The 21,861-nt window shown below is 46.5% G+C and overlaps 1 protein-coding gene and 1 long non-coding RNA gene across 3 annotated transcripts; one reads left to right on the forward strand and one right to left on the reverse strand.

The window, feature by feature from the left end:
• Positions 1-5,779: 5,779 nt before the first annotated feature.
• LOC141974686 (uncharacterized) lies at positions 5,780-10,258 on the reverse strand. The gene is made up of 3 exons (XR_012635796.1): positions 9,946-10,258; positions 7,502-7,635; positions 5,780-6,045 (listed from the first exon to the last, which is right to left on the reverse strand). It is a non-coding gene; the product is annotated as an uncharacterized LOC141974686 (long non-coding RNA).
• Positions 9,396-20,887, forward strand: TMEM39B (transmembrane protein 39B). 2 transcript variants are annotated; one of them, XM_074934613.1, is made up of 9 exons: positions 9,396-9,429; positions 11,035-11,155; positions 14,133-14,352; positions 15,400-15,483; positions 16,675-16,829; positions 17,478-17,814; positions 19,085-19,272; positions 19,804-19,924; positions 20,447-20,887. In XM_074934613.1, exons 1-9 carry the CDS (start codon positions 9,426-9,428, stop codon positions 20,681-20,683), a joined length of 1,467 nt encoding a protein of 488 aa, XP_074790714.1. In that variant the 5' UTR covers positions 9,396-9,425; the 3' UTR covers positions 20,684-20,887. The 2 variants fall into 2 exon arrangements, with proteins under 2 accessions (XP_074790714.1, XP_074790713.1); XM_074934612.1 differs by lacking the exon at positions 9,396-9,429 and having other exon boundaries at positions 9,839-11,155.
• The last annotated feature ends 974 nt before the right edge of the window (positions 20,888-21,861 follow it).

The following is a 21,861-nucleotide window of genomic DNA, read 5'->3' on the forward strand; positions in this document are numbered from 1 at the left end:
TGCGCACCACACTTACTTCTTGGGCCTGTTAAGAGAGACAGACTAGCCTTTTGTTACATCAGCACTTGTCAGCCAAGCCTGTGAGATTAGATGCTGCTAGAGGATCCTAGTGAAAGGATAAAAGACCTGAATCAGCTCCGAGTACTTCTGGATCCAGGAAGGCTTCAATAGTGAAGGCTCTGGCTTTGGCAGAGAGCTTCACTTCCAAGTTGACTCAGCTTGTGGTTGGCAAATCCTCTGATCCAACACCACAGATATTCCCTCCATAAGACCTGGTTCCAGATAAGGAACACAAAGCTCAAGAGAGACCACTGGAAACAAGCACTTCGATTACGAGGGAAAGGAAGGCCAAATTGAAGCATATCTTGAACGGTTCTTAGGACCGTTTTGAGTTCAGTGTGGCTTCAAGATCTAAAGATAAAATGCCAGATAGGTCTGGGCAGCGGGAAGGGGTGGATCCAAAAGAGATCAGTGGAACCTAGTATGTCGACTAGTAAGGTTCCTACTTCTACACTACAGTGTAGATTCATATGGTTCCACAAGAGAGGACAGTTCGACTACGTCTCTTTTTTCCCAGAACAAGAAACCAGGTTGGGAGCTTGACTGGGATAGATCTCCAGAGACAGTTTCCCTACCACCTAAGACTCCAGCTGGCTCTCTGAGAGAGACACTCACCATTTTCCATTCTCCAGATCCCAACTTCGTTGTGAGGAGCTGGTTCCGATAACGGCATCCAAGGATCAACAGTTTTCCCTGAAATAGGTCTTTCTTCTGGAGTGGACACCCTGAGACAGTCTATGCAAGAAGCATATGATTTGATGCCAGAATGGGGTAATTAGCAAGACCGGCACGTGCCACCATGGAGGCTTTTGGCACTATTGGCCCATCCCTACTTATCCATACCATACAAGAAGGTCTGACGCTCTGGTTCCAGAGCAGCTTCCAACTAAGTCTATGAGTCGGAGATGTTCTGATCAGAGATGCTCGGAACCAACAGCTAGAGAAAGCTCTCCTACCTTGGGTACAAGATATGCTTCCTGAGGAGGGAGAAGAAATATCCCCTCCAGTAGATTTTCAACCACAGAACATTAAACCAGAAGGTGATTCATCTCCAGATGGAAATGTAGCGTCCTCTCCTTTGGAAGATGCAATTCAGTTCCACAGATGAGTGGGTATGGATAGTGTTGACTTTAAAATTGCCTTCAGTACCTTAGAAGCTATCCACTCAGTGTTCAACATTTTGAGTTTGGCTACGAAAATAATGTATCTTCACCAATAGTAAAGGAACTTGTCAACCAGTAAAAGCTAGAAGGACCAATCCCTCCTCTTCTCAACCAATTTCAAAAAAGGCTGACACTAGTGCCAGATCCCATATGAGGGGTTCTCTTGTTTTCACATTCACTCTCAGACTAACTCACTCGACATGGCAACATACAAAGATCCTTTTTGTTACTTTGGTATTTAAGAGTGTTGCTCCATTTTTCAGGTCCTATTCAAAACCCATTTTAGATTATTATACCTAAATGTTATGGGTTTGTCCATCTCCTCCGTTAAAGTTCATTTAGCAGCAGTAGCAGCTTTCCATGTGCAGATTGATGGCAAATCTGTTTTCAAACACATTAAATTGTTTTAAAGGGTTTATTGAACTTTATAGCCACCATTATAAGATCCAGTTTCTCCAGGAATGTAAACATAGTTATAACATAACTTATGTCTCCTCCATTTTAAACTCTTGTGGGCTTATGCTATTTTCTATAAGGACAAGGTAGTTCTTGGGCTTTACCCCAAAGTACTTCCTAAAGAAATTTCAGATTTTCATATAAATAATTGTATGTATTTACCAGTATTCTTTCCAAAATCTCATGTACATAAGGGAGAACCTAGATCCTATAGATACAAAAAGAACGCTTTCTTATTTGAATGGCGCTATGAGGTTTTAGGTCCTCAATCATTTCCTACTCTGGTCACTCTGAGGATCAATCTATTTCTGCTCAGTTTGTATCTAGGTGAGTGAGGCCTTGTCTACACTACTGGGGTAAGTCGACCTAAGCTACTCCAGCTAGGTAAGTAATGTAGCTGGAGTCAATGTAGCTTAGGTCAACCTTACTCTTCTGGTTCTGGTGGAATAGGAGAGTCGACTGGAGAGCGCTCTGTGGTTGATTTAGCAGGTCTTCACTAGACCCACTAAATCGACCCCTGCTACATCGATTACAGCAGCCTCCATTCCTGGAAAGTGAAGACATGACCTTAGACAGTGTATAGAAGGGAGTTATAGAAATTCTTCAGTCTCCCCTCCTTTTGTTCTTGTACCCAATTCCACTAGGATGGTTGCTGTTTCTATAGTGTATGTTAGTAATGTCTTCCCTTATTGAATTAGGTAGAAGGTAGACCTGTCACATGGAGTTCAGCTCACACATTCATGAAACACTGTGTATTAGATTTGGCAGCCAGATCTGACACAGTTTGGCAGGGCAGTTTTTCAGTTGTTTAATTAGGGCTCCATTTCCCTCCCTCCCATCTTTAGTGTTCTACTTGCCAAACTATCCGAAGAGTGGGAATGTGCAGAAGACTAAGGAGAAATGAAGGTTGTTTGCATGTAAACAGACCACCAAACTTTGGTGGGTTTCTGAGGTTTAAGCTAGCTACTGGCTGTTTTTTTTATTATTTCGTTTTGTTAAAGATACAGGCACAGGCTTCTCACTCAGGGTTTTCAAGCCTGACCACAGCTTGCTTAGCTAAGAGTTTTGAAGGGCTGCACACCCCCCACATCAGCTGATGGAACAATTTGAGCCTGTTGTATTAAGAGGTATAATCTCATGATTCCTTTGGCTGTCATTTACTTTCACCACTGACAGCTGACATGCTCCCTCTGGTGGATACTGTGATTATCATTCATTTGCTTATCCTGTGGAAGCATTTTATTGTCTCCACCCACCTGCCCTCCTTGCAAACCTAGTGATACATTGGACAACAGCCCAACCTTCACTCAAAAGGAATTGACAGTTGAAGGCATCAGTGGACTGGGCAGCCCTCTAAAGCTTGTAGTTTTCAAGCTTCTGGTCAGTTTCTCACTGGATCTTTTGAGACCCAGGAGTGAGAAACTTGTGACTTCCTAAAGAACAGAATTGCAAAATAATAGTCCCTTATTAATTATGTTGCCCGTAAAGCACTGCAGCTTTGCAAAACGAACAAAAACTCTGATATGTAGGGACTATATAAGTACATAGAAGCAGATCTATCTTACATGGAACTGTAAGGGGACGCAAACAAGTATCTCTAATCATATTCCTCTGCAACAGGAAAGGAAGGTTGGGAATGACCGTGGTGTTGAAATGTTAATTACCTGTCACGATCTTCAAAAGTGTGTCTGCTATCTAAAAGTATTAGTCCATTGGTGTAAATAGATTGATTAGGGAAACAATTTATGTATGGGTGATTCCCATAGTCCATTTATTCAATACATATTTTTCTGCAATGTAATTAGTTATAGTATCCATTTCCATCGTTGTACCAATTCTTTTCCCATTTCTTTCCTACTAGGCACAACCTTTATATCCTGTGGAAAAGATGTGATAAAGATCATCCATTACGGTGCAGATTTTTATCCAGTAGAAGTGAATCTTGTGGCACTGCCATTTGGAATGTATACAGCTTGCTTCTACATTACACTTCCTGCATATGTTGGGTGTTTATATAAAAGATGCTAGGGTTATGGAGGAATGTAAATCTCATTGTAAATAATTGTTCGCCACAACTGGTTTGAGAACATGCTGCTTGAAGCATTTTCCTCTATTCATCTTATAGTGTTGGTATAATCTGATCTTTTTTGGTCTAGTGTATGTACTGATTGTAGAATTATAACATGAAAACCAGATTATGATGATTTTCTGAAAGATGCTCTAGTTTAGCCAGAAATTATGGGCTTGACGTGGGACTGAGTCAAATTTTCTGGCCTGTGTTATGCCGGAGGTCAGACTAAATGATCATAATGGTTCCTTCTGGTCTTTACCTTTGAATCTATTAAAAGTAAATTTTCCTTTTATTCAGTCACATTTTTCCATTGGGGTGTGGTTCAGATCAAACACATGCCTCTGTGTTTTACCTATAAGTAATAGAATCCTTGAGGTCCAAAAGTCAACTGTACCAAGCGGATTACAGTTTTGATATTACAATACCACCTAGAGGTCCCAGTCAAGGTCAGGACCCCATTATGACATAGTAAAAGTCAGCCCCTGCTTCAGAGTTTGCAGTCATTGTCAATGTGTAATAGATGTGGGAAACTGAGGTGGGAGGAGGAAGTGGTAACAGTAGTAAGAACATGTTTTTACAAAGACTAGCAGTCTGCGTCTTTTTCATATCTGTTGGGATTACTAAAGTGAGTATCTATCTTATTTTACAACTTCACTGTGATAGCTTTTTATATTTGTGAATGCCCCTGCATGAGAGGGGATCTAATCTTCAGTAGTGTATGTTCAGTAGGACAAAAGAGTAAGTTACCTAGATAGCTAATTGTGCATCCCATGAAGTGAGCTGTAGCTCACGAAAGCTTATGCTCAAATAAATTTGTTAGTCTCTAAGGTGCCACAAGTCCTCCTTTTCTTTTTGTGGCTCAGTATTGCTTTCTGGATTCAGATAGAATTATGATCCCCTGTTATATATGCAAGGTTTTGAGGCCAGCTTGGTTTTTAAGAGTAAGGTTGGGCTCTTATTTGACCACGAAAGCAAATGAGGTTTCTATTTAATACAGAATGTGCGCCATCTGTTTTACAGCAGAGCCAAGGATAGTTGATAATTATAAGGGCAACTCTTCCCTTCCTTACCCTTTCCCTTCTTGAACAGTAATACGCTAACTCACGCCCCTGCCTTTCAAAAGAACAAATGGGCATGGGATGATCTGTAAGGTGTTGAGCAGGAATCTGGGAGTGGCATCAGGAGAGGTGAGACACACCAGCTGGGGCACCTTCCTCCCTGGGCCTCTGAACATTGAGTGCCTATTAAGGATTGAAATACCTTGGTTGGGGGATGCAGGCAAGAAGAGGAAGCACTAATAACGAAAGACTTCTGTTTGGAGAAGGGGGACAGTCGTTTAATACCTTACTCTGTCTTGAGGGAGAGCTGGTTTCAGGGCATAAATCTTGGTAAGACTTGAGCTTCTGACATTTCGCTGATATGTTGTTTAGACTGTAGGCTTACAAAGGCAGAGACCATCTCTTTAATGTGGCTGTAGGGTGGCCAAAATCAAAGGTCTCATAGTTCTGAATATAAATACTATCCTTTTTCTCCCTCCTGACACACACACCAGTAATGGAGTTTGCTGCTGACTTTGCTATTCTGACCAAGCCCTTGAAACCTTCCAGTGCTACAGCTTGTTAGTGTCTGCTCCTATCTCAAAATGCTCCATTTTGCAAAATGAGCCAGTTCTACTACTCAGATTTGGGAAACCACAGAGTAATATGAGTGAGCTGGTTTCTTTCATAATGTGGACAGGAACATTCAATCTCATTAACTAACCTAGCCTGTCTTTCAGAAGGGGTCTCTTTGTATGTATGTAAAGAGGACACTGAAGTCTGCTTCCTCAGTTGCTTCAGAATCTGGAAGGGAAGTGGTAACTGTCAGCACTGAAATGGAAAGTATGCCTCTTTCCCAGTTAAGCTGCTAGTTCCATTTCTAGCTTTAGAAGCAAACCCAGTAGGAGGTTTGCTCTAAAAATGCACAGGTTTCTACCTTAAATCTCAATGTTTGATGTGCAGTCAGTAATTGTGACCGGGAATCTTTGCAATTACATATAGAACGGAAATTTTTAATGAGTTAAGAATTGTGCTCTTGTGGATGTCTGAATATTCCTTTTCTGTGCATAGCCATCATAAAGGAACATTGGAGGCTGGAAAAGCAGATCCCTTTCACCATCTGGTATTGTCTTGTTTAATGAGTTCACTAATTGTATAAACTGTGTTGCCTCCAGCCAGGACATAGCCGATCCTCTGTCGGATTGTGCAGTATCCCATCGTCTGCACTGTAGCATCGGCAACACCCACAAGTTAGGAGCTGAAATTTAAAAAAAAAAAAAAAAAAAAATGTGAGGGGGGAATTATTGGTAAGACAAAAGTCAAAATGAATCAAGGCAAATCTTAGTTTCATTATTGCATAGGTAGGAGCTCGGTTACTTAGCAAGCCTAGTCAGGCTAATATTCAGCAATACGTTAACCATATGATTAACATAAGTTTATAGTTATTCCCTGTAGATAAAGGCCTTGACTGTGAATTTCCTTGCTTTCAAATGTGAGATTTTTAAGTTTATCCTCCTGCAATTACTACTCTTGCCTGAAGCCATAATTCATGGAGTCTCTATCCAGTCCAGTGCTAGGTGGGATGGGGATCCGGGATGTAGAGAACAGAAGCCATGGTACAGAGAACAAACTACTGCATTTCCTTCCAGGTGGTACACCTGAACATTTGACACATGTTTGAAATGCTTATAATTTAATTATTGGTGCAATGAAATCTATCACAAGTTGAATGTCAGAAATAGTCTCAGACTATAGAGGAATGCAATGTGACAGGGAGAGATTTTAAGAGATCAGAAAGCTGAGTGATGTGAGGCCAAAAGGGTGCTGTGGAGGTGAATGGGGTAAGAGTCCTCAAAAATATAGAGAGATTTTAAGTCATTGTATCTGGAAGAGCTTTGCAGAGATTCAGACTGAATGTGTTATGTAGGCAGTTTGTCTTGTTTTAATCTCATTCTAATAAATTTTTAATTAGACTGGTCGGATGTTAGACTGAGAATTTCACACAGATAGTCCTGGAGAGGCTCCTCATTCTTCAGAAATCCATGTACCTTTTAAGGCACAGTTTGGACAGGAGCTAGTCAAATCTGCATTGTCCTTTCCTGTTCCATACAAGTAGAAATGGTCAAAACTTTACTGCATTTCTGTCCATTAGATGGATTTAGTCAGCTGGCTAGCTTTTTGGTTTTTATGAGCATGCTGTTTTAATTAGCTACAGATTAGTGTTAGAGGGAAGTTGTATACTGGGGAGTTTCAAGTTATTAGAATAGTCTAATAACACAGGGCAGGAGAGCAGGCTCAGGGCTCCCCAACCATGTTTGTCGGAGCATCAGCATTTTCTGTTCTCCCTCTACAGTAAGTGAGAGTCCTAGATTAGACAGCTCACTGCTGGTGTCATGAGTTGTACTCAACTATGGGGATTAATCTATGCCCCATAGTCTTCGAGCACAGGGAAGGGTGCATGCTTAGGGGGATAGGAACTGGGGCAGATTTCGGCTTTGGATCACAGATGCTTGAAAGACCAAAATGCTATTTCTGGGAGGCAGCTGAACCTGCTGTGGTACTACTGGAAGGGTGATCTTTTGAGAGATTTCTAAGCATAAGAGTGTTGGGGATTAGTAATGAAGAGAAAGTAAGGTAACTGCCAGGGTTCTGTTGAGGATTTGTCCCAAAATTCTCTCCTTTCACATTTATTTACACTTAAAGTGCAGTTTTACCTGTTAAAAGTGGCACTAAATGTACCTATCTCCCCAATCATGTGGATGTTGTTTTAAGCTGGAGCTCCTTGGCCACCACTTGCAGATGAAAGGTTGCAGCCAGCATTCCATTAGAAGTCCTGTTTTCAGATTGCCTAGAAAAAAATATTAACCATTATTTCTCTAATCATTGGACGACTTTCTAGCCACAGTCGACTCTTCCCAGCCTGGATTGAAATTGCAGTAATGTTAGAGTTAAAGGGCCATTAAACTGCACCTTTTGTGTCATTTTGACATGGACTGTTGGGTTCCCCCTAGCTCTGAAATGGCCTGTTTTTATTTGTAACTTTACAACCAAGGCTACTACCTAGTGCGCCCCCCTCAAAAATAAAAAAAATCCTGTATGCAGCACTCAGTAACTTTTTACAACCCCTGTTCCATCAGTTTACAGCCACCTTACATATACAGCTTGTACACCCCTGGGAAGAGTGAAACAGCTTAATATAAATCCTGCAGCAACATCGTATGGAGTTCTTCAAGCCCAGTAGGGAGTTCTGCCTGACCACAACTGGTGAAGGCTCTGACTGAGTTCCCAGGTGTAATTTGTAATAAAATTTTAGGGGGTTCCAGGAACCAGAAGCCCAATGTTAGAGATCAGCTATATACATTAACATGTCTCTACTATATATGCTTTGTAGAAGATAAACAAGGGTCTGTATGGTAGGTATGCCCCTCTTCTGGGTTTCTCAGTGAAGTGTTTACAATCTAGTTTTTTTTTTAAATACCTATATATCTATCCCTGAAGGGGGAAAATGCAGCCTGTTTTATAAAAACTATATTTACAGTAAAATTATCCCTACATTCATCTTTCCTATCCTCTGCTGGTTTTTTTAGGTGCTATTTGAGCACCTTACAGCAGGGGTTCTCAAATGTGGTCCTGACCCCTCAGCCTTCATCCCAAACCCTGCTTTGTATCCAACATTAAAAATGCTGTTAAATATATAAAAAAGTTTTTAATGTATAAGGGGGGAGGGGGGGTTGCACTCAGAGGCTTGCTATGTGAAAGGGGTCACCGGTACAAAAGTTTGAGAACTACTGCCTTATACCATTCCTGGCTGTTTTCCACTCACGATTTTGGGCTGTACCCCTCCTCTTTCCTCTCAAATGAAAGATCCAACAAAAAAAAGGGACAGGGTGCTTTATAACACGTTTTCCTAGCCTCAGTCCTCATGTATGATGTGGTTATTTAGTATAAATTAGAGGGCCGTAGGAGGCCAGATCAAAAATTCCCTGCCTCAAGGGCAGCATGGAGGCAGGATCTAGGGTCAGAGCCAGAAATAAATACAAAGCAGATGCCACCACGATGTAGCTGCGGGAAGGAGATGCAGCCTCTGGCTGTCTGACACATCACCGACTCAGGTCCACATACAAATTGGGTCAAAATGTACACGCCATTGACTTGAGGCAGTGTGGCCTAGTGGGTACAGCTGAAACGCCTGGGTTCTGTGGGCAAGCAGGGGCAAAGGAGTGGCTGGACATTGTGGCGGAGGGGGGCCAGGGAACCCAGGACTCTGGGGCGGGGAGTAGGGTCTAGGGGCTACAGCAGGGGAAATAGGGGACAGAGAGCCAGGACCGCCTGGGTTCTCTCTAGCTCTGCCCCTGGCGCCGCCTCGGCGCTGAGGAAGCCGCTGCCGTACTCCGTGCCTCAGTTTCCCCCTCCGCGCGGTGGCCCGGCGGCGAGGCGATTCGAACACGTGGAGCGCCGCGCTCTGCGGAGCCCGCTCCTCCGCCCTCCCCGGCGGGGCTCTGCCGCTTTAAGGGGCGGGGCCCGCTCGCGCGCTGAGGAAGTTTGGCCGCTCCTCGCCGCCGTCTCTCCCCTGGCGGCCCCGCCCGCCATATTGTCCCCGCCGCCGCCGCAGGCCGACCTACTGCAGCCGGAGCGGCGATGGGTGAGGGGGTGGGAGCGGCTCGGGCCGGGCCGCCCCGCCGCGCGGGCTCGGAGCCCCGGGCTAGCGACACCCGCCCCTCGCTGTGAAGGGGGGGTGGTTCGCACAGGGGTCGGGCTGCAGATCCAGAGACCCGCTCCCCCCCCCCAGGAGTCCCCGGGCCCGTCCTGAACCTCCAGTGGCCCCCTGGGGGGGGGCGCCTGCTCTGCACCCCCCCCCCCGCGGCCCTTTCTGCGCATCACCGCTTGGCCGACCTCCCCCGCCCCCCCCGTGCACGCGCCGATCTCCCCGGTGCGCCCCCCCCCCCCCACCCGGCTGCGTGCCCCACACACCCTCCTCTCCGCTGCGCCCTGCCCCCGTACAACCCCCGGGGCCCGGCACCCCCCACCCCCCTCGGCGGCGCCCCACTTCAGCAGGGCCCTTCTGCTGCGGCAGCGTCGGGCCTGGGCTCGTTCGTGCTGCCGGGGGGCAGGAAGGCGGGGGGGGGAAGGCTCTTTTTAAGTTGTTGTTTTTTCTCACCTGCGAGGTGTTTCCTGTGTGTCTTGTCTGCTATCCAGCGTAGCCGTCCCTAGTTTGCTGGAGGGCTGCCTGGAGGGTAGTTAGTGGGAGCCCTCACACCTTAATTCATTAACAGGCAGCAGGCTTAAAACAAACAAAAGGGAAGTTTCAGAGCAGCGGCCGTGTTAGTCTCTATCTGCAAAAAGAACAGGAGGACTTGTGGCACCTTCGAGGCTAACCAATTTATTTGAGCCTAAGCTTTCGTGAGCTGCAGCTCACTTCATCGGAAGTGTTTCTTCACACACCCCACAGGCAGCCTGTGGATCTCAGAGGATGTTGCGAAGACCAAGACTATAACAGGGTTCAAAAAGAACTAGATATGTTCCTGGAGGCTAGCTCCACCAATGGCTATTAGCCAGGATGGGCAGGGATGCAAAACCGTGCTCTGAAGTGTCCCTAGCCTCAGTTTGCCAGAAGCTGGGAATGGGGGCCGGGGGATGGATCACTTGATGATTCCCTGTTCTGGTCATTCCCTCTGGGGCACTTGGCATTGGCCACTGTTGGAAGACAGGATGCTGGGCTGGATGGACCATTGGTCTGACCCGTCACGGCCGTGTTTATCTTCTGAGGGGCATGGGTGTTAAGCCTTAACAAAGTTCTAACTGGTAATTGGGATTGAGGTTAAGGGACAATTAAAGACCAATAACACAATAGAGTTTTAAGCAGTCAAGGCTCACAAAAAAACACCCTCCCCTTTTAATGGCTCAAGGTGGGTCCGGTAGTATCTTTTATTGGACCACCTACTTCTGTTGGTGAAAGAGACAAGCTTTCAAGCAACCCCGAGCTCTTCTTCAGGTCTTTGAGGATCTGGGCCCCTGTACCTACATTGCCTCATCTGTAAAATAGGGATAACACTATAGGGGTGCTGTGAAGTTAGTCTTTGATGCTTTGAGACGCTAGAGGAGTATGAAAGTTACCTACCTACTCTGCTCCAAAATCCATGTGTGTTATAAATCTTTCCTTTTCAGTTTTAAGGACTGAAGAAATAGTCAAACAGTGAGCAGCAGTCAACCTCTCAGGCAGTCTCCATACCCTTTGTTGTTATGGCAGGGGGAAGGCGGGGCCCTAACCGAACGTCCTACTGCCGAAATCCTCTTTGTGAAACTGGGGCTACTGGGGGTTCTGGACATTCCACAAGTTCATCGGTCACTGGTGTGCGCTCACGTACCAGGTAAACGTGCATCCCCTTTATTCCCTTATATGCTGTGACAGTTCTTCCTCTGTGAAACACGTAGTTTGACGATGAGGCTGGTTCATGTTTTTCCATCCCTTACCCTGGCCGTTTTGTCAGTGATTCGGTAACTTTTTTGTTGGTATGCTGATGTCGGGTTGCGATAGTCTCGCTGATCCATGACAACTTCCTTGGAGTATGTTTTTGTCATTAAAGCAAAGAATGGAAATTGGGAAATGTGGGTTCTGATACACCCCAGGACTGCCAAGTGCACGTGATGCTTAGTTACCTGAGAGGAGTGTTCTAAAGGACTTTGAGATTCTGCAGGGTGGGGTGCTATAGACAAAGTTTTGGCTCCAGGGTTCTGCTTGGTGGATCAACCACATCCAGCAGCGTATGGAAGCAGTTGGTTAGTGCAGACAGATGCAGTCTGCTTTTCTTTCCCAAATCCTAAACTGGTTGAATGGTAGCAGCTCAGCCTTGGATTATATGCTTTCACTTTCAATCTGACTTCTGTGGGGAAAGCACAGCGGTTTAGGGAAGGAGAGGGGAAGTGGTGCCAAGTGAGAAATTGAGGGAAATCAGCACTTGGATACCCATGTGATGAGCTCTTCATAAATACCTTGAATAGAACATCCTTGACGCTGCAGGTGAATATCCCTTAACATACTCCCTGATTGTGGTCATACTCCCTGATTGAGGTGTTTCTTTAGTATTACTCATTTACATAGCAGTTCGTCCCAAGGGGTCCAAGCACCTTATCATCCATATACATACAGCAGTCTTGACGTGCATGCGGCCTCCTTGGAGATAGAGGGCAAGCCCCTGTGATGAGCAGGGGAAAGGCTTGGCAGGGTGAGAATCTTACTCTATAAAGAATGCCATTAGATCTTTAGTGTTTGCATAGAGCCTGTGAGGTCTCTGTCTTCTGGACATCTATATTACAGAAGCTCTGTTTCCAGCAGGAGATCCAAAGGCTGAAGGGCTTAATCAATCCTGTGAGTTTTGGGGCTTCGGAGCTTTCAGAGCTCATGCTGCGAATGCTAAGTTATCCCTTCAGTGACACATCTGAGCCTCTGCGTACGTCTGCACTGCAATCAGAGGTGTGACTGCTGCATGTGTCGACACACCTGAGCTAGCTTTGATCTAACTAGCTCCAGTAACAATCGCAGTAAGGCCACAGCAGAACCAGTTAGCCCTGAGTACGTACCCCAGGTCTGGTGTGGCAGAGTACAGCCTGGGCTGCCCCCCAAGTTGCCGCAATTTCATTGCAATTGTTTGAGCTGGCAGGATCAAAGTTAGTACGGCACGGTCACGGGGTCTCAGACTCGGCGCTCTGGCATGCTCTGAGTGAAGTCAGACAGGACTCTAGTGCAGCGTCTCCCCCTCAGGACACACTCTCACCAGGGCAAACCTCCTTGGCTTCAGCGCCTCCTGGGTCTAACCTTGGAGCGTTCAGCACCCCTGTTCACAACATGAGCTCCCCACAGTGAGCCCAGCTGGATGGGACAGCTGGGGAAACCTTACATGCCGTCCCAAAGAGGCCATGCACCCCACCTCCGCAGTCAGCAGTGACTCTCAGCCAGCGAGGTGAAACAGAAGGGTTTATTAGTCATCGGAAACACAGTGTAGAACATATCTTGTTAGCACAGTAAGGAGGAACATTCGGCAAAGTCCCTTGTAGGGGGGATCCAGAGCACAGGGCCCCCGGCTCCCCCCAGTCCCAAACCAGGGGATTGACCAGCATGCAGCAGCCCAGCCTCAGTCACCCCCAGCTGTCCCACCTCCATGCTTTGTCTCTTCTCTGAGCAAAGAGGTCACCTGGTGTCCACCTCTCTTTGTTCTCCAGCACCTTTGACTGGCTCCTTGCAGAGGACAGGCTCTGGCCATCAGTTGCAGGTGTCAGCCATTCTGTGTGCCCAGGCAGCCAGTTGGCAGTCACACCTGCACTCTAGGGGTCTCTGCAAGAACAACACAGCCTTATCCCATCACCTAGAAACTTGAGTAATACATAGGGGAAACTGAAGCGCGCACACAATATTCAGAGAAAACATGAAGGACATTCCCATTTCATCACAGTCACACCTCTGATTGCACTGTAGACATACCTTTTGTTTAAGGCTTTCAGCCTTCACAGTCTTATATTTTTTAACAGCTTGGATTGAGCCCTCTTGTTTCCATTCACTTGATTGGAAACTTTTCTGCTGTCACTATAGTTGTGACTTTTATGGTTCTGTGTTGGGATTTTTAATGGGAGTTTGGCATCTAATGCTCTGAAGCCCCTTTGGAAATCCAAGACCTAATTACTGAGTGTTGTTGCTTAGGAATCATTCACTGGATGCACCTTGCTTGACTTGCATTTATACCCTTCTCTTTGAGTAAATGGTTGGCAGCTGGAGTTGCTCATGTACACAGCAATACAAACCTGTGACTAAACCTCATGGTTCCTCTGTGGCTTTAAATAGGCTTTGGGAGAATAAGAAATCTCATAATTTATTTTATTTACTTGGATTTTATGGCACCAAATCTTTTGTGCATACACTTTACACCACGTAAATAGCAGCAGGAGGCAGAAACACTTGTAACTAGCTTAAAAGGCCACTCGGTGTCCCTGCTGGGCTGCGTGCGTAGGAGCTCTGCTCTCAGACCTTGCTCAACGTGGGGGATCCCAAATATAGTTCTTGCTGTACAAACCAAGTGCCATGCCTATATCAGGCAAAACGGTATTGGCACATCCCGAGCATACAGTGCTACTTCTGTACATTGTCTCGTACCCACATGCAACAGGTGTCTTTTAAGCATTGGCTCTACCAGTTCATTGCAGCCTCTGGGTGTGGCGTTCAGCTTGGGCTCCTCACTTAGCATAAACCCATCCATTCTCTGCAGCCTGAGTGTGTGGGCTGCAGGTGGGCATTAGGCTGAGGAAAAAAAACCCATCTCAGGGGAGTAACTGGTGGGTTTTGGTTTATCTTGGTAGGAGCGGTTCAGGTACAGGCCTCTCCAGCCCTCCTCTGGCAACCCAGACAGTGGTTCCCCTCCGGCACTGTAAGATCCCAGAGTTGCCTGTGGAGAGGAGTGTCTTGTTTGAACTTCAGCTCTTCTTCTGCCATCTCATTGCTCTATTTGTCCACTACATCAATATCTACAAAACCGTGTGGTGGTACCCACCCTCCCACCCTCCGTCACACACATCACTGGTAGGTATCTGGGTATGTGCTGCTGTACTCCTTTAGATCCCTGCCCCCAGTGTACCTCCACTCTCACTCCCATGTGCATGGCTGCTCTCTCCAGATTGCTGAGCACCCAAAACCCATTCCCTCCCCAACAGATATCCCCGTTCCTCCTGCTCTTTGACAGCATCTGGGTAGATGCTCTGTTAGGACAGCACTTCCGTCTAAGAGCCAGCACCCAATGTAGCCCAGCTCTTGCGACGGTGGGATTTTTATAGTGCTGGGCAAAATAGCCCACCTTCCCAGCATCCTGCCACTGTAGGGAGTAGAGGGGTATGTGTTGATTCACTGAGCAGTGATATAACAAGCATTGAAGGGGAAAAAATTGTATTTAAATTGAACATACAAACCCCCTGGCTCCCACCAGCTCTTACATTGAATTTATCTGTAATGTTAAGAATCATGAGATCTGGGATTCCATCCCAATGCAGACTTCCCTTCTTGGAATAGAGTTGATCCTCTTAAATTTAATCCTTGGTGGAGTGGGGAGAAAGCGAGTAGCATACAGGAGAGGCAGTGAGCAGTGGTGGGGATCCAACGTTTTAAGAGAAGCCTCTTTCATGACTGGAACAAGCCATGGCTCCATCTGGCTGATGTTGTTCTGGGCTGAGGTGTAGAGCTCTCCCGTGGCTTCAGATGCATCACGCAGGGAATTCTGCACTGTGGCCAGTGCCTGCCTTCGCCCATAATACAAAAGCACGGCTTATTGCAGCTCTAGGTCCCAGCAGGCCCGGCTCCGTCTTTATTTGAGTAGCCTGGCTACACTGCATCCTAGGACTTGGTCTCTATAGGGTTTTTGTTAAAGACTAAATGGCTATAATCAGCTCCACTTCATGCAAACTAGATGTGGCTCTGAGGCCCCAGGTAAATTGTCAAGTGACTTTAATTTGGGCAAAGTTTGGACATCCTGGCACTGTGCACACTTGGCATTCTCCTGGTAGTCCAGGAGAAGAGAGGTAGGAGTGGCTCTGCTGCCTGGAGCAAAATGGAAGAGTTTCCTTTTTGTCATTGCAGAACTTTCATCTCATTGACTTCAATGTGCTGACAGTGACGACAATCGTCTTAGCGCGCAGGCTGATCGGTGCCATCGTGAAGGAGGTAAAGCTGCAGGCCAAACTCAGAACTATTCTCTCCTTCCCAACCTTCTCTGACTAGCATCTGTGTTTGCCTTTCTGTATCGTGGGTGCATTAGGTAAAAGAATGCAGAGAAGTGAGTTTCAACTCAATAGAGAGCCTTATCAAGCCAAAACACCAGCCTCATTAGTTGTGTGCACTAGCTGTTATTGCTGAAGTGACATCAGTAAAGCAACAGTTTCTGTAGGACCTGCATAATAGTGGCTACAGAGAGATCTGCAGGTACTCTAAGTGCTTAGAGTGCTGTATGTTTTCAAAGGGCTATGCTGACATGAACTGAGTATAGAAGATTCTTAGAATGGAATGATAAATTTAAAAGAAAAAACTAGATGATAGCTAGTACCTGGCAGCTTAAACATAGGGTGAAGTTTGGACATTCTGGAAGCTGAATGTAAAATTGAGTGTCCCTTTTAAACTTCAGCCTTTTCCCTGCCCTGTTCTGAAGGGTTTTGAACTGACTGCAACATAAAACCTAGACGTGGTTTCCTACTGGCAAACTGATTTACAGAGATGTCGCCATCCATTACTCATATGAGTTTCACTGTATTTATGTACATTTGATGGTTACTGAATTCCTAGCATTTCAGTCTGTAGTGGGTTTGCTTTATCCTTTCCTAAAGAATGACGTATGGCTCCTTTCACCTTCCCTTCCCCTTTAGTTACTCCAGCTTCCTGCAGAGAGGAAGCTGAATAACCTAACCGTTTATATTTGCGGATGGATTTGGCTCACTTCAGAGGCTTGCTGCGGTACATTGGATTCTGGAGTTTTTTCTTCCCATTTTGTTCAGGAAAGTAATCTGCTCCTTGCTTGAGCAGCCTTCGAGGCTGCAGGAGGGTGACCGTCCAGGACTAGACAAGACACCACAGGAGCTCGCCGCTCCCCCAGCGGAACAGGAAGTGTATATTAAATCTGTGCCCAAGGTTCAGCTTCTTGATCTTGGAGAGTCCAGATGCAGATTCTGATCTAAGTCAGGCCTCTCTCCTCCGGCTGCAGTCACATGGCACCTGGAGGTCACTCCGCCTCCACTACTGTGTGGTGCTGGCTTAGTGGGACCGAGTAGAACTCGTTCACTAGTTACGCTGCTAGTTTCTCCTGTTGGCTTTCCAGAAGGAGATAAGTTGTCTGACTCCTGCCCTGCTCTTTCTCCTCTGCAGGCTTCACAAAGCAGCAAAGTCTCCCTACCACGCTCCATTTTCCTTGTGATTACTCGGTTTGCAGTCCTCACTGGGACAGGCTGGAGCCTGTGCCGGTCAATAATTCACCTCTTCAGAACCTACTCGTTCCTCAATCTCTTGTTCCTGTGTTACCCGTAAGTACCTCTCTTTTCCCGTCTGGGTTTAGATGATGAATTTCTAAAGCTGCCTGTCCAATCAAAGTCTGTTGTTACAATGCCATATGGGGCAAGATGTGGCTTGAAAGTAAATGAGCACTTGACTTCCTTGCCACAGAACTTAACCTTTCACTCTCTTGGTAGATCATAAAGACTATATTAGGTTAGATCTCTTGGGGGCTGGGTATATGTCTTTCCCATTCTACTTGAATGACCTGCCCGGTGAAGGAGTTAACCACAGTTTGCAAATTGCCCAGGGTTTCATAAAAAGACTGTCCGCTTTGAGACGTCTCATGCCTTAATTATGAGCAAACAGTATTAATATTGGCCGGCCTCCTTTGGCCATGCACATCCAAAACCTACAATGCGTATTAGGTGGACCTGATTACGTTGTGTCTCTAGCTTCCATTAGCTATGTGGACAATGTCATGTGGCTGTATCCCTCTAGCTCTCCCATTCTAGAATCTGTGTGTGAAGTGGCTCTCGTGATCAAACACCCTTCACAAGGGGAAGTTGGGTGCTAACGCATCTTCAGTATCATGGGAATGGCAGTCAGACTCGGGGGGGGGGGGGGGGGGGAACTGGGGGTGATGATGTTACAGCCTTCCTGCCCATGTGCTTTTCCAGGTTCGGCATGTACATTCCTTTTCTCCAGCTGAACTGTGACTTTCGGAAGACGGCCCTCTTCTCCCAAGTGGCTAACATTGGCCCCCGAGAGACAGGGGACGTGAACTCCAGGGGTAAAGACTATCTAACAGTTTTAAAGGAGACCTGGAAGCAGCATACCAGACAAATGTATGGCATGGAGGCCATGCCCACCCATGCGTGCTGCCTCTCTCCAGACCTGATCCGCAATGAGGTGGAGTATTTGAAGATGGACTTTAACTGGAGGATGAAAGAGGTGCTGGTGAGCTCCATGCTCAGTGCCTATTATGTGGCCTTTGTGCCTGTCTGGTTTGTGAAGGTGAGTGCCAATGCACCCTTATGTGCTCACTGCTCTAGCGTGTGCTTCGTGTAATTCCTCCCACTCATGGGACAAGCGAGGCAGTTTTGTTTGAGTCACTAGCAAAATCGGACGCTTGGCCGGGTACGGCTGCGATATGGTTAGTTCTCACCCGATGTATGGAAAGTGGGTACAGTAAGTCTAAGGGCTGGTCTACACACACATTCCTCAGAGACTCCTGTGTGGACAAACTTAAATCAATTTACACCTGGCTTATATGGATTTGCTTAATTCCGAATTGTCCTGTGATGTCGTTAGTTTTGTGGAGTAAAAGGGGTCTGAATGTTGAGACGCTTGAAAGAAATAGAAAAGTGTAAATGTAACTCTGTAATACAATACAGAATCCTACTGTGTGTTTCAGCCACTGAACTCTCTGATTACCTTGAGTTACACAAACTTCTGTATTCCTGTCATCCATGGCAAAGCGTCATATGCTTGTTCCATCCGTTGGGGGGAAACTCTTTTCCCCCTTGGAGTTACAAAATTTCTTCTTTGGTTATGGCCAAGCCAACTTTTCATGAACTGTAATGTCTAGTTGGGACATATTCAAGACAAGAGTAAGACTGATTTTCTTTTCTTTCCTACGTCTCTTTAGGGAGGGGGTGAATTGTAATAGAGGGGACTCTCCCCCATCTATTTTATTGGATTTTCACAGTAAGTTGTACTGTACAGCAAATGTATTTGGATGAGTATAAAACGAGACTAGAGACTTCAGGGACCTATTGTAATCTGCCATGCCTCTGGCTTCGTGGCTGTCACTTTTGCAAGCCATGGGAATAGAACTCAAAGCCACCTGCTCTAAGAGTGCAGGCCCCCTACCGTTTGAGCTAAAGCAGAATCATTGTTTGCTTCTAGCAGTATGGGGTCTATGAGCAGTAGTGATTCTCCCAGTGGCATCGAGACAGAGTATTGCAGCATAAGTGTCAGTTGTGGAATTCACGCTCACTCACTCTCCCCCTCGTACGCAGAAGAGTGACTGTTGCTCGAATAGGACTCCTTCTCCCAGCTGGTCGTAGATTTTTGCATCTTGAAGTGTTCTCTTGGTTGGCCAATTACTGCTGAATGCAGGGCTGGTACAGCTGCTGCCCTGCTCTGCCTTTGATTTCTCAAGCAGGAATAATTGCTGCTGTCAAAAGGCACCGGTTCGCTTGAGTGCCTCGCGTTCGGACTCTGTTTTGTTGGGTCAGGGTGTCCTAATGCATTTTTTACACTGTATTCCTGCCCCCCACAGAACACTCAGTACTACGACAAACGGTGGTCGTGTGAGCTGTTCCTGCTGGTGTCCATCAGTACGTCTGTGATTCTGATGCAGCATCTCTTGCCTGCCCGCTACTGCGACCTCCTCCACAAAGCTGCAGCACACCTGGGCTGCTGGCAGAAGGTCGATCCTGCCCTATGCTCCAATGTGCTACAGCATCAGTAAGGACCTCTCCCACTGGCTAGCACTGGTTTGTTCTCTCTTGTATGCTGGCTCTTGTCATGCTGGGGTGGGGAACTAATCTGCCAGGCTGCTATTCACCCTTGGGGAGAGATCTCTCTCTTGGGTCAGCAACAGGAAAAATGAAACCAGAGTTGCTCCGTGTGGCTGCTAATCAGCCTAATGCTGTATGGGCATGATCTGTCCCATCCACTACCGAACGCAGCGAGCAAACCTCTGGTTTGTTGGTGAGCAGTGACAATGGCTATTAAACACTTAGTTGTAGAGCTCGACGAGCCAAATTCTGTCCTCGCAAATAACCGCAACTTTACGTCTTAGCAAATAGTTAGAAGAGAGCTTAGTGACACTCAGGGATTAGGACTGTCAGTGGCTGCATTGGTGCAGCCCTCCCAGCTAACGGGGGAATGCCATTAACCCCCCTGCAGAAGCTCTGTTCAGAGCCGCAGCCAGCTGCCATGTGACTGATTTCGTCATGCTGGAGGTGGGACTAAGGGAGTTGGTTTCTCTTGCAGGTGGACAGAAGAATGCATGTGGCCGCAGGGGGTGCTGGTGAAACACAGCAAGCACGTGTACAAAGCTGTGGGCCATTACAATGTGGCTGTGCCATCCGATGTGTCTCACTTCCGCTTTCATGTAAGCCGGCGTTGTTCCTCCTTTATTATTAAAATTATTTGTAGCACCATAGCGCCTAGACAGGATCAGGGCCCCATTGTCTGGGGCACTGCACAGACATATAGGCAGCCCCTGCCCCAAAGAACTTGCAGTCTAAATAAATGAGAGACACAAAGTTGGAAGGCCAGCAGGCACCGAGTGGTGAAGTGACTTCCTCACGATCACACAGCAGGGCAGTGATAGAGCCAGGAATAGCCCCTGGTATGAGTCTTACTCCTGTGCTTCCTCTCTCCCTGTCCCAAGCCTCTCCTGAGCACTAACAATGGGGGAGCTTTCTGAGAAGGACCTCTGTGCACTTGTTCTGGGGATCAGAGCACCGAAGTTCTTTTCATTTGTGAGCAAGAAGGGAACGTGCTGCTAGGTGTCCAGAAGTGAAATCTTAGTGCATTTGCTCATGGAGCATTCATTCCTGATGTGTCCCGTATTTCCTGTGGAGCATCTGACTCCCATGCAGCACCTTACCCTGGGCTCTTTATCCTCCAGTTCTTTTTCAGCAAACCGCTGAGGATCTTGAACATTTTAATTCTGCTGGAAGGAGCTGTCATCTTCTACCAGCTCTACTCACTGATCTCGTCAGAGAAGTGGCACCAGACCATCTCGCTGGCTCTCATCCTCTTCAGCAATTATTACGCCTTCTTTAAGCTGCTGCGTGACCGGCTGGTACTGGGAAAAGCTTACTCATACTCTGCCAGCAGAGACTCAGAGCAGAAGTTCAATTAAATTGCACTGCTGCTCAGCTTGTATTACAAAAAAAAACCTTAAAAAACAAACAAAAAAAAAACCACAAACAACCTCAGAGCTTTGTATTTTTGTTACCACTGCTTTTTTCTTTGATAACTGATGTAATTAAAAGGAAAAAACATATTTTTGTACTCCCAACAGCTGTTTGTGTGTTTATTTAGCCGCATCAAACAATAAGCCTTCCACATCCTATCTTTACTTAAAGGGCATCTCCACGTTAACAAATGACTCTGAACCTCCATTCTTAACAGGTGCAAATGTTGTTTGTTGTGGGGGAAGAGGATGTTGGGAGGGGTGTGCCTGTGGAGTTGGGGAGGAATGAATAGATCAGTGTGGTCATGTTTAAAAGCTGCTTGTTGGTTGGGAGCAGTCAAGCCAAAGGCCCTGTCTGCAGGAGGAGTTTGTACTGACTCAGTGAAAGTGGCATGGCCCTTTGTGTGGACACGTGGTTTGAGTGCCTTCCTGTGATTTAGCTTAAATCAAAATAAATGCTCACAAAAGGGGGTCGTGCCACTTTAACTTCATCTATTTGGAACCAGATGATTTGGATCAGTGAAATTTCTTCTCTCTTAGGCCTTGACTACACCATTTGGTTTAAAAATCATATTTAAAAACCAACAAAACCGGCTTTCTTTCACTCTAACTGGCGCTCCCTGAGATGATTAGAGCAAGGCTTTGTTTACCCTACAGACGTCTTCTGGCGTAGCTGTGATGGTCAGGAGCGTGAAGAGAAGTGATCCCTGACCGACAGAGCTGGGCTGGCAGAAGCCCCTAGTGTAGACACAGCTAGATTGGCAAAACTGCTGTTACATAGATGGCTTGTTTTGCTTGGGGGTATGTGCGGTTTTACTACTGTGGTACAAAGTGCAGCTTTGCTCGTGTTGCTGCGGCCACATGGAGTGCTTTGCTACTGTCGCAAACCAGTAAAACAGTCCTTGCGTAGACACAGCCTTACGGGGAATTAACCCTCTACTTTTCCTGTCTCCCTCTGGGGCTGGGTTTACACTGCATACAAATAGCCTGGCCAGATTTACTCTGTGGGTCTTATGCACATGGCAGCCCTGTGCTCGGGTTGTTTCTGGGGCCACAGCTTCTGCAGTGGGAGGGTTGCAAACACTGCATTCTAAGCCAAAAACTCTGGTATTTTACCAAATGGA

Source organism: Natator depressus, chromosome 19 (genome assembly GCF_965152275.1).
Source record: "Natator depressus isolate rNatDep1 chromosome 19, rNatDep2.hap1, whole genome shotgun sequence".
Taxonomy (NCBI): domain Eukaryota; kingdom Metazoa; phylum Chordata; order Testudines; family Cheloniidae; genus Natator; species Natator depressus.

What these genes read in the sequence shown, in the direction of transcription:
- TMEM39B (XM_074934612.1), top strand. Translation starts at nt 11,028, where the DNA reads ATGGCAGGGGGAAGGCGGGGCCCTAACCGAACGTCCTACTGCCGAAAT. An exon ending in CTCTTGTTCCTGTGTTACCC is followed by an intron (nt 16,830 to 17,477) that starts GTAAGTACCTCT and finishes GTGCTTTTCCAG; the next exon opens with GTTCGGCATGTACATTCCTT. An exon ending in TGTCTCACTTCCGCTTTCAT is followed by an intron (nt 19,925 to 20,446) that starts GTAAGCCGGCGT and finishes TTTATCCTCCAG; the next exon opens with TTCTTTTTCAGCAAACCGCT.